Source organism: Myiozetetes cayanensis, unplaced genomic scaffold, assembly GCF_022539395.1.
Source record: "Myiozetetes cayanensis isolate MyiCay16 unplaced genomic scaffold, myiCay2020 scf31, whole genome shotgun sequence".
In the NCBI taxonomy this organism is placed as follows: domain Eukaryota; kingdom Metazoa; phylum Chordata; class Aves; order Passeriformes; family Tyrannidae; genus Myiozetetes; species Myiozetetes cayanensis.
In genome coordinates, this window is record NW_026087533.1 from 3,532,530 (window position 1) to 3,544,877 (window position 12,348).

The window sequence follows — 12,348 nt, forward strand, 5'->3', positions numbered from 1 at the left end:
ACTCCAAGCAGAGATCTCTTAAGAGGTGATTTTAAATAGGAACGAGCAAATCTGACTGATTAGACATCACAACATCCCCAGGCACGATAAAGGGCTGTGACGGCATCAAATCCTGCCAGAACGATAGGAAAGAACCACGGACTGCGAAACACCTGGGGACAAAATCCCCACCTTCCCTCTGGTTTCTCCAGGAGAGCTGCTAGTGCCAATCTGGATGAGATGTTTAACTAAAGAGTTGCAGAGCACAGTGCCTCAGCCGGCTGCTCTGCAGAGGGTGACAACTGCTGCAAGCTGTCCCTTCATCGGGAAATGGCTGTGGCGCGAGCCATGGACGCGGACAGGGGCTGAGCACCATCCCGCACATCTCGCTTGGGGGTCTTAATGAGGAGGAAAAGGAGCCAAGCGGGAGGGAAGAGCAGACGTCCAGCAAAGTGACACAGGACCGAGATCGGAGTTGGCAGCGCAGGCCTGTGCGAGCAGCCGGGGCTGGGAGGGCGAGGGAGACCGCGGGAGAAAAAAAAAAAACACACCAAAATTGAGATATTTATCCCCTGGGCCTTCAGCGGGGTCCGTTTTCCCCCGAAAAAAAACCAAACAAAAACCAAAACGGAGGAAACGTGCCCGGGAGATTTGGAAGCGCTGCCTGCGCTCCCCGAACCATCACAGCCTGCAAGGGCAGCGGCGAGCCCGGCAGCCCCCCCGGTGCCCCGACCCCAGCCCCGGGCGCGCACACCGAGCCCCGGAGCGGCCCCGGCAGCGCTCGGCTCCGGCGGCCGCGCTCCTGCAGCCCCGGGGAGCGGCTCGGGGCGGGCGGCACCGCATCCCCCGCCCCGCCGGGGTCCCACCCGGGCGCTCCTTTGTTCGGCGGAGCCCGCCGCCCCGGCGGTTCCCGCTCACCTCCGGGTCCAGATGGACCAGCTCCATGTCGGGCCAGGGCTCGGCGAGCTGGGCGAGCGGCATCGCTGCCGGCGGGTGCCCGCGCCGCCGGGCTGGCTCCGAGCGCCGCCGGGCTGGGCACCCACCGGCTCCGCGCCGGGCCGGGGCGGCGGGCGGGGCGGGGCGGGGGGCGGGCGGGAGGCTCCGGGGAGGGGCTGCGGGGAATCCTCCGCCCGGAGCATCCGGCACGCACAGCCCGGAGCGCGCCGGCTGCGGGGAGCGGTGGGCTGGGAGCGCGGAATCGTTCAGGCTGGAAAAGCACCCCCGCTCCTCCCCCACCCAGCATCGGGTCCAGCTGTTCCCCCAGCACTGCCAAGGGCACCCCTAACCCACGGCACCGAGTGCAGCATCTTACATGGGTTTTAAATCCCGCCAGGGATGGGGGTGAAGAATTTTCCCCTAACATACAACCTGAACCTCCCCTGCCACAGCTTGAGGCCGTTCCCTCTCATCCTGTCCCTTGTTCCCTGGGAACAGAGCCCGACCAACCTCCCGGGGTCCCCCCTCCTGTCAAAGAGTTGCAGAGCCAGAAGGTCCCCTCTGAGCCTCCTTTTCTCCAGGCTGAGCCCCCCAAAGCTCCCTCAGCTGCTCCTGCTGCTCCAGCCCCTTCCCAGCTCCCTTCCCTTCCCTGGACAAGCTCCAGCCCCTCTATGTCTCTCTTGTCGTGAGGGGCCCAGAACTGCACCAGGATTCGAGGTGCCTCATCCCTGCCCAGCAATGCTCTGGGAAATGGATTCCAAATTCCAGATGTGCCAGGAGTCACTGCTCATCACCTCCTGCAGTGCCCCCAGTCCTCCCTACAAAACAGGGATAAAGAACACATCCACCTTTGGAGAGCCTCAGAGGAAAGGTGCCTCAAGTACAGGTGTTCAGAATTCCTGGCAACTCTCACCTGTCACATTTCTGAAATAGGAGAAAGTTTTGTTCTACTTACGTTTTACCAAACCCCAATGCACCGTGTTTTCAAATTTCATTATAAAACTATTTGTTACCAAAAAAAAAAAGAAAGTAAATCTTGTTCAAAGACACATCGCTAAGGGTTGACTTCATCAAGGTGTGGCTGGAAACATTTAATAAGCCTGAGTGGAGCTGGGATTGTGCATTCTGAGGGCAGGTGTCCCAGGCTACAGCCCTTGGCCCTTTACCTGTTCCCAAGGGGCAGTGAACTCCAAAAAAGCCGAGTTAAACCAGAGCCTGGTGCTTTGAAAAATTCCAGTGACTCTCCAAAGCACGTGAAGCTGCTCTGTGAGTCATCCCCAGGACCTGATTGTGATTTAGGAGAGAGCTGCCATCCTTTCTGTGTGTGGGGGTCGAGTGTAGGAAATTCCTGCAGTGACAGTGCCCGAGCCAAGCCTGGGAATCGCTGTCTCCGAGTCCTGGGCTCGGAGCCCCCGCCTGTGCCGCGCGTGCTGCAGCCCCAGACTGAGGGCATTAAACAGCACAAATCCACCTGGCTGGTACTCACTGAGGTCCTGTTAGAGCCAATTAAACTCATGGCACTTGCTGCTGGAGCAAGCTGAAGCAGATCTTGCGGGGAGTTATTCACTCAGCTCCGAAGCCATCCGTGATTTCCCCTCGCTGCCTGGAACACGATGTGCCGGCTGGTTACATCCAGCCTCCAGCTGCTGCAACCTGCTCTAAACGGCATCAATAACACGGTGATGTCAATACCAGAATCCCATTTACCTTCTTCACTGGTTTGCCAAACCCACCTCCCTTTCCTTCTGCTCTGGGTAGGAATGCAGAGGGAGCCGAGTGCAGGACAGTGCCCTCTGTTTCCTTTTTGGAAGGAGAATGGGACTCTACTCGATGACCTTGGCCGTGCCTTAATGCCAGACCCCATGAATCCACCACATCCTGGTGCACTTGGAGCTTCCCACCCAGGTGACAAGCCCAGAGGGAACATTTAAGCTGTGGTGCCAGGCACAAAGGCCATTTCCCATCAGGTGACCCACTGAATACCTCCCAACTTCCAAGCATGGAATTCAGGTAGGATCAGGTGCTGAGCAGGAACCTGCAGCAGCTGAGGGGGGAATCTCAGGCTGGTCGTTAACTCCTGGGAAATTTCTGATTCCAAAGTCACAACTGTAATTATAAATAGTTAAAAAAATTAAAAGTTAAAAATAAATGGCTTTTTGAAGTGTTGTAAGAGTTATGGTAGGAAAGCAGGTTTTCCTTCTCAAGGTCACAGTGAAAGGTTCGTGGGCAATACCCAGAGCAAGGCCTATGAAGGGGAGGGAGACAGAAATGCTGCTGTTTCCACCCCTGGCAGGTCTCCTGGGATGCAGGAAGTCCATCATATTTCATGGCAGAGACAGGCAGGCTGCCCCTGGACTTGACAAAAGACAGAAATCATGAAGCTTCAGGCTGGAAGAAGACAATGGCTCTAAACCCACGATACCACTGCACCTAAATAAAACTGCCAGATTATCATACCCGCTTCTTTTAGTAGAACAGCAAATTAAAGACATTGCTCTCTTACAAATGGCTTGTGAGTTATTACTCTCTGCATCTCTGCAGCTCCTTCTTGCTGAGGTAGCTCTACAGTATCTCAAAATTCTAATAACACCCCCAAAAAAGGCCTTGGTGACAGCACAGCAATTCAGCAGCAATGCTGGGTGGACACTCCATGGCCTCTCTCAGTCCCCAGCTCCAGGACTCCAAGAGAAGCCATATCCCTGCTGATAAAAGGTATTATCAGACTGACCTTCCCTCAATTCCTGCACCAGATAATGCTGAATCCTTGTTGGATTAACAGAAGGTGAAACGTGCCTCAGGAGATTGCTGCTAAGTCCAGGGCAGGATGTCAGGGTAAGAGAAATTGAGGCAGTGGTGTCCCCCAGGGTGTATTTCCAGTCAAAGAACGGCTATAAAAAACATCCCTGATCCTGGATCTGGGTAGGGAAAGCAAAATCTGCTGTTTGGGTGACTGTCATGGCTAAATACAGTGATTAAAACATATAGACTGGCATTTTTCTGAGACAGTTGCAGTCTGGGGAGAGCTGCTGCTGTGGTAAACAGAGACTCTGGATCAGCTGGATCCTTTGTCAGTGCTGCATTCACTGAAAATTCAAAATGCTGCGGGTTTTAGTTTGGTTTTAAACCCATCAAATCCTCCTCAAATACAATTGTGGATATTTTTGCCTCTGCAGCTGGCTGGGAAACGTTTTCCTTTGCAGAGGGGCTGACAACATTCGTTAAGCCAGTTAAGAAGAAAATTAACTCTATCCCAGCCCAAACCAGAACATCCCCAAAGAAGCTGTTCCAGAGGGGATGGAGACTGGTCTGTATCCTCACCAGATCCAGTTTTCCCTCATTGTTCCAAGAGCTGGCCAAGTGATTCTCCCCATCACCACACAGTGCTCCCGTGGCTCACCAGATCCTTTTTCCAAATCCAGGGACATGCTTTTACACACACAAGGAAATGCAAAAACCTCACAAGGCACAAGAACTCACAAGGCTGAGTCCCAAATGTCTACCACAATTTACAGACAAATGCCTGCTACAATTTACAGACTTAATCTGCTAAGACAGTCAATTAATTAGAGCTCTTTGTACTTCTAATATTGACTAATTGGTTCCAGAGCTCGTTCTTGTCCCAGTGTCCTCCCAGGGAAACTGAGTCACACTTGAAATGCCAGGGCAGCTCCTGCCTTCTAAACCCCAGCTCTCTATTCACCATCTCATTTCTTTGCCTCTTCTGCTTTGTTTTTGCCACCATGGAGGAAGAGATGATGGATCACCCTGTTTTGATCCCGGGAACATTCTTCCTCAGCGTGGTGCAAACCACGTTGAAGATATAAAGCAGGGGCTCCCTGGAAATGAGAGAAACTGGCTGTGTTTAACAGCTTTTTGCTTTCCTGACAGATTTCTTTCCGTTCCCCAGCACCGGGTGCGATTGCAGCTGCCTCTCAAATGCCAGCGTTTCCCAAGGCAGGTCCAGGCAGCGGTTGGAATGCAGGAACTGCACCGCAGCAGGCAGCGGGATGCAGAGCTCTTAGGGAAGCACAGCCCAGGCAGCTCCCATTCCCCCGGACAGGGATTGTGCAGACTGAGGCTTATTCACAGAGCAAACACCTTTAACCTCTGCTGACATTCCTGCATAGGTGGGAATCGCATTCCTGTGCTCAGCTCACCTGCATTTCTGAGGGGATTTAACGTATTTAAACCTTTTTTTTTTTTTCTCCAGCAGAATAAATTGCATTTTGCCTGCTGGTTCTGCAGACTCTCAGTCTGCCGAGCCCACCCCGCTCCTGCGCTGTGTTTGTGTAAACCACACCATCCCCGGATCCACCCGGATCTCCCGAAACCCCTCCCAGGGAGCCCCCTTGGTGAGGCACACGCAGCTCAGGCCAGGGAATTCTGCTGCGTTGGCTCCGGGAAATGTGCTTAATTTGTGGATTTTGAACGTGTCTCTGAGGAACGCTGAACTGCAGCCAAGAGGTGCCTCGAGGAGAGGGACCCGTCGGAGCCGGGCTGTGCCCTGGGAAGGCGATGGGGAAGGAGGCCATATCTGCTGGTTGTCATGGATACAATCGCTGCCCGTCTCCTGGATCAGTTACCTTCCCTTTCCTGGATGCAAATAAAGGGGGGTGGTCGGCTCCGGCTCCAGCTCCTGTGCAGGACCCAGCCCCGGACATCCGAGGAAAAGGAGAAAACCATCTGTTTCAAACGCAGGCATCTCCTCGCATCATCTGAGGGGAGAGAGTGGGAGGTGACTCGGTTTTTCGGTATTCGAGCTATGCGAGGCCAATAATGCTCTGCCCAATTGCCTGTGGTTCTGCCCTAACCTTTGGGTGTTTTCCTGCGACCTCTGAGGAGCTGTTTCACAGCCCATCCAGCCTTTTGGATTCCTGGCAAGCTGCTGAGGGCTTGGGCTCTGCAGGCATCAGCACTTGCAGTGCTCAGCACAACCCCCCAGCCGAGCTCTGAGAGCTCCCCTGACCAGCCCTTCCTTCAACACAGGAGAGGTCAAGAGTGGCTCAAACTACACTTCGAATCATGAATAGTTTGGGTTGAAAGGGACCTTAAAGACCATTTTGTTCCACCCCCCTGCCATGGGCAGGGACACCTCCCACTATCTCAGGTTGCTCCAAGTCCCATCCAACCTGGCCTTGGACACTTCCAGGGATGGGGCAGCCACACCTTCTCTGGGCAAACCTGTGCCAGGGCCTCCCCACCCTCACAGGGAAGCATTTCTTCCATAATAGTATCCTTTTTCTACCTGAAAAAGCTTTTTCAAAACCCCATACAAAACATAAGCAACTCCTTACCGGTTTTTTTTTTTTCCTATGGTTGTAGTTTCTTCCAGTGCAGGGCTATGTGAGGGAGTGACAACATGAAAGAGAAAACTATTGGAAACTGTAAACAGGAGTGAGGCTGCCAGGGCTGTTTGCACCGACCCCAGACAGGGAGAAACCTGAGTAAACACAGCACTAAGTACAGTCGGGTTTTTATGGTTCTTTTAGGCTTAAGATCTCGTAAACAAGTGATGGGCCTTTCAAGTGGACACAAAAAGATGCCCTTCCAGAGCATCTTCCAGACAGGGGGAGGGGAAAACAAAACCACATTTCAGCAGAGTCCCCAGGGAGAGGAAAATGTCATCCCAGCGTTTGTGGTCCCAAGCCAACATCCTGAAAGCTGAGCAAGTCTCGCCCAGCATCGCCAAGGGCACCCACAGATACCTGTCCCTAATTACCCCATCCTGGGGTTTGGGATGCCATCACTCCACCTAAAGAAATAAAGAAACCATTTTACAATTGGAAGTGAATGTCAGAAATCCTGCTGAGAAGCCCAAAGACCCCAGAACACTCTTTTCCTTAGGGGGAAGCCAAGCTTTATTTCTGATTTCAGAGCGATATACGACCTGCTGCATTTTACTGCTCACTCCTCTCAGGAAGCAGAGACCATTGCACACATCCAGCCTTGAGAAGCCACATCCCAAAACCAGCCAGAGAAACAATCTTCTAAACTGTGAGAAATGATCCTGGCTGGGAATATTTTGGCCTAATAACTTGACTGTATTACACAGGAAGGTATAACACCAGCACAATTTTTTTAAGAGGTGGGGGAAAGAGGTACCTTCATCTTTTAAGGAGAGGAGAGCAGGTCTCCAGCTTCTCTTCTAACAATACTCGTTTTCTGTGTTTTAGAAACTGCTTCAGGCAGCACAAAGCACAGGTATGACTCAGCTTCATGGCCAGGTAGGAGATACATTGACACTGTGCTCAATGGTTTCCTTGTTTGGGAGTGAACAAAAGGCACAAGAGGTTCAGTGATGTCAGAAACTCGATTCCCTGGCAAAAGAAAATCCGTCTGTCCCTCATCAGCATTACAAAAAAACCCCAAACAAACAGATTCTGGATTTAGTGAGGCTCTTGGATATTTTGCAGGATTGCATGTCTTGCAGCACACAAGGCTGGTACTTTGTGCTTGACTATTAAATTGCTCTTTCCCTCCTCCCACCTTCCTGAGTGAAGCAAGGAGCTTGGAGGCTGCTCTTTAGACCTTCTTCTTCCCAAAGAGTCTCTTGTGGTTTGTATGAGAAATGTCAGGACTGTCCAGCTGGGCCTTTTCTGGCTCTCTGAGGAGAGAGGCTTGCTGCCCTTCTGGGTGAGTTTATCAAGAGTACTCAAACTGAGTACTGACAAGGGAGGAACCACTTGACTCTTAACTAGAAAAATCCTCTCTCAAAATTATTCTTTAGTTCCCCTCCAGGCACTGCAAGTTCAGCCCAAAGGGTTTTCCATTAGCAGGCTACATGTCCACCTGCCCAGTTCTTGGGTGCTGCTCTCATTTTATTGTCACTCTCCAGAGCTGCTCAGAAAAGATAATTTCTAGCACCAAAAGCAAGAACTCACTTTTATCTTTCTTCCTCTAAACTTTGTGGGCACCCATGTGATTGAAGCCATCTCTTTCTCACGTTGTGGCTGTGCCTTTCCTCTATCACTGTGCAGAAGGGAGGGTAGTGTTGATCAGATGGTGAAGTTTTACCACTGAGAACTAAGTATCCTTTGTAGAGGAATGTGTCCCAACATTCCTGTTCAAGAATCCAAGAACCTCCCCTCTCGCTCGCCTCTGCTTTGCTCTCCTGTGAGTCTCCAGCCACTGATTAACAGTAAATTACAAAGTAAAAACTTGATTAATCAAGTATTTTGTCACCCAGTGGGTAGATAAAAGCTTCAGTGGATGTTATTTCATGCCAATAAATGTCCTGGAAGAGGCAGTGAGCAGTTTAAACTGCTCCAGCCCTGGAAGGTGGTTTGAGTTTTGCTTCAGTGAGACTTGTATGGTGGGTAACGGCTCCTTTCACCCTTTTCCTGTGGGAAATCAGATATTTGCTCCCAACCTGGTTTCAGACATTCCTGGCCAGACCTGCTGTCTCATTTTTTTTTTATTTACAGTCTGCACAGAATCATCTTCCCCCTCAACCTAAGCAGCCACTGACATAATGTTGGAGATAAATGTCCTGTGGCAGCTGCCCAGCACAAGATACGGTGGAAATAGGGTCAGTGTGTCGGAAATTGATAATAAATAACATCTGATGTCACGTTATTTAACTCAAAAGCATTCTATCAGATATAAGGACCCCAGGATATGCCACAGTCCTTAAAATAGTATAAGCATCATAGTGCTGTTAGCTGTTAACACTCAGTAACACCAGATACTTGTTGAAAGGGGACTATTGATCAACAGAGATGGGAAACAGTTTTTTGGCAGCTGTTTGCCAGTTGGAAGTTAATATGGGAGTCAATTACCAACAGATAAATGTCCCTTCTACGAGATCACCAGCAGAAGCTTTTGGAAGAGGAAGATACAGGCACGGGTTTAAATATCACCACTGTACACACAGGAACAGATGGGTTTAAATATCAGCACTGTGGCCTTAGAAATTAATCTTTCAGTGAAGTGAAAGGGTTATGGCAGAAAGCAAAGCAGCTCAGGAACAAATTAAAGCAGCCTGCACGGAGTGTGCTTGTTACCCCTCATGGTCCCGCAGTCCTTTGCACCACTCAGGGGGAAAATGGAGTTATTTGCCTCCTGATGTAAGATGGGGACTGTGTCTAAATGCAAAAACCCTGCAGACCCCCCCTGTGGGGACACTGGAAGATCCCCTCTCGTGAGGAGAGCCTGGCACTGCACAGGGAGTCACACAAGGAAGCAGAGCATGGGAAGGGTGCTGGGAGCTGCACACCAGCACGGGGAGGTCACAGTTCCACCCTCACCTCTGCCAGGCTGTGCAGTGTCACCTGCTCAGACCCTGCTCCTTCGTGCCAGGCAGGAACCCAGCGAGCCTGGGGTGGGAACCCAAAGCCCTGCAGTTCTGCACAGGGGCTGGGAACGCTCACACCCAGTCCAGGCACCACAGCCTGTGACAAGGACCTTGGGGTGACATTGGGGAGGTTTATCTCAAACAATCTGTTTGCTCCTGTGTGCAAGGCAGGCTCACAGGGTAGGATATCAGGGAGCTGGAGCCAGCACACGTCAGTCCCAGCCCCAACCCGACCTCCTCCTCCTCCTCCAAGGGCAGGAGGGAAGGGTTTACCGGCATTCCCAGGGCTGGGCTGAGCTGGCCTGGTGTTTTCATAGAATCCCAGAGTGGTTTAGGGTTGGAAGGGACCTTACAGCTCGTTCTCATCCCACACCCTTGCCACGGGCAGGGACACCTTCCACTAGACCAGCCCTGTCCAGCCTGGCTTTTCCTCCCCAAAAACAAACCAGAGGCTCATCCCTGCCTTGCTGATAAAAATCATTCATTCACTCAGTTAATCAATAAGCCAAACTCCCAAAGCATTCCCTGCAAATGGATGGGAACCCTGCTCTGCTTGTTTTGCTAATCACTGTAGGGTCATTACCCAGGAACTACCAGGGCATGGTGACAGGGCCTGTTCAATGGAGAAAAGGGAATAAAACCTCCATGTTTTCCAGCACACTCAGCTGTCCCTGAAAGGTTTGGTTTCAGTGTTTGCCACGTCTTCATGCCACAGCATTTATACTTGTGACTGGATATCTCTGCCTTTTCCCTATAATTCTGGGTGGGTGTTTTGGTGATTTCATCCCATAAATATATAAATCCCCACCCCAATAAATGCATAAACCCCCATCCCAATAAATTCATAAATCCCTGCCCCAGGCAGGCACTGAGAACTGAAGCAGAGGAATGAGTTTGGCTTACCAGGAGCTCATCTTTCCCTTTTGCATCCAACTTCAAGGAAGTATCAGGAGGGTGTCAAGTGCTTCCCCTGCAATCCCACCAGCTCTGGGAAGCAGCCACTTCCTTTCCAGCTTTACACACCGCTCCTTGGAAAAGGCAAACATGGGAAGCACGTGCTAGAAGGAGATAACCCAGCGATTAGAGGCTTTTCATAATGCAAAAAGCGAAGGAAAACCAGCAATTAATGGCATTGCTTCAGCCCAAGACACACCACAGCGTGACATTCTGTGACTCTTAAATGCAGTGCTGGTAAAGGTTGCTGCCTGGCAAAGGAGGCCCAGAGTTTTACAGCATCAGAAAAAGTGCTCTGGTGAGACTTTTGAAGAGATTGTGAATTAGCACAGACATTGCAATTCAGCTCCCTGGGTTTTGCTTGTAGAGGAAAAAGCACCTGTACTCTAATACTGGCACAAGAAAGCAAAAGGAAAAATGAGGAAAGAGCAGAGGGAGCTTTCCAATAAAGAAAGTATTATTTCTTTGGACATTATTTCATGATCTCAGGTTGAAGATTCAGCAAGTCTGATGTAAGCAGATTGTGCCAGCAAGCCTTAAAGCGACCAGGCTTATGCATGATGCCTATTTAAATCCGGGTTTAGGATGATGTATCCCTTCCCCAGCTGAGGACAGATGAGATGGATAGCAGCAGCTCTAGTTTAGGCTCAGACTTGCAGGACATGAGGCACAGCAGCTGCAATAATGGCCTGAGGAGGAAAAGGAACAGTCCAGTGCTTCTTAAAATAGAATTTGGGAAGCCTAAGTTCAAAGGCTTGATATACCATGGACAGATTCCTGTGAAATAGTTTACAGCTATGCCTGTAAACTGATGAGGAATTGAGAACTCCGCCTGGATTTCGAGCAAAAACACGCCAAAAACTAGAAAGGGAGGCTCAGAGGGGCCTCAGACTGCTCTGGTGAGTATTGTTTGACAAATGCTGAGCCTCTGAGGGTGGCAGAGGATGGAGGTTGCTGGAGCAGCGCTGTTCTTGCTTTCTAAAAGAAAATAACTCAGATTAGACCATGGCAAACCAGGCTCCATTCCCCCCCAAGTTTTCTAGCTGTTGCTGGACGCTCCCTGCCATTTGTTGGTCTCCCAGCCGCGATTCTGTGTTTCCTGGTACCACCGTGTGGCGAAGGGAAGGAACAGGCTGTTAATCAAAGCGTGTTAATGAGCTAAACGGCACCGCACAAATCCCCGAGCCCACCGGGCTGTGGCAAAGACACAGCGTGGGGCTGCCAAATCCGGCCTCCCCCTGCCAACGTGCCTCAGATCCAGCTTAATTCTGTAATTTTTTTTTTAATTTTTTTTTTTTTAATTTTTTTTACAGGAGAAATTGATTCAGTATCCATGGAATTTTTGTCTGCAGGGCTTGGCAACACGGGAGCTAATTGGATCCTGGCATGGCAGGGAAACCTGGGCATCTCCCACCAGGCTGCAGGCCAGCAAAACCCATTCACCAGGCACCCACAATGCAGGAACGACCTCTGGTATTGTCTCCAGTAAGAAGGAAATGATGAGAAAAAAAAATCCAATTTAATTGCCTAAATTTACAATCAGTCCTTGGGCTAAACTCAGAACACCTAACACAGGGGTGCTCAGCCCTTGTGCTGAGGTAACACTGAATTTCATCACAGGCACCAAGATACCACTTCATTAGAATAAAGGTAAACAAAATATGTCTGGACAATGCCAAAATAGTAATCTAGAGTAGCCAGATTAATAGTCATCTAACAGTAACTCCAAAAGTAAACTCATTGAGGTAACTGAGCAAGAATAAATTAAATCCACTATCAAATCTGTTTAGAAGGGGGGAAAATAGAAAGGCTGGGGTTTATGTGTCCAGTAGCAGGATGCCAAGTCCTGTAGTACCTGCAGGTGCTTTGGGAGGTGGAGGGATGAGCTGCTCCACACCCAGGTCATCTCAGCCACTGTGGGAACGTTCCTGCTACATTTTCCAAGCACTTTCTCCAGGTTGGTTTGTTGTACTTAAGGCAATGAAATGTTCTTGTTTGGAGGCTTTAATGCCTTTTAAAAAAAGATCTCACATTTAGGAAGTTTTCCCTGCTGCTTTCTGTTGCTGTTCCTTCTGCCACGCCATAGATTTTCTGGCTCCCTTTGCAAGGAGAAGGTTAAACCCCCAAAAGATTGACAAAACAGTTTCCAATAAAAGGTTTTAAAAACAACCCAGCCTTTCACATCA

At 50.3% G+C, this 12,348-nt stretch overlaps 1 protein-coding gene across 1 annotated transcript in view; it reads right to left on the reverse strand.

Annotated features, from left to right (window-relative positions):
• The window catches only part of RPS6KA1 (ribosomal protein S6 kinase A1), a 37,315-nt gene extending 36,283 nt beyond the window's left edge, over positions 1 to 1,032 (reverse strand). The window contains exon 1 of the mRNA XM_050326335.1: positions 898 to 1,032. Within this exon, the coding sequence (XP_050182292.1) occupies positions 898 to 960 (63 nt within the window). The 5' untranslated portion in view covers positions 961 to 1,032. The remainder of the gene's footprint in view (positions 1 to 897) is intronic.
• Positions 1,033 to 12,348: the final 11,316 nt, after the last annotated feature.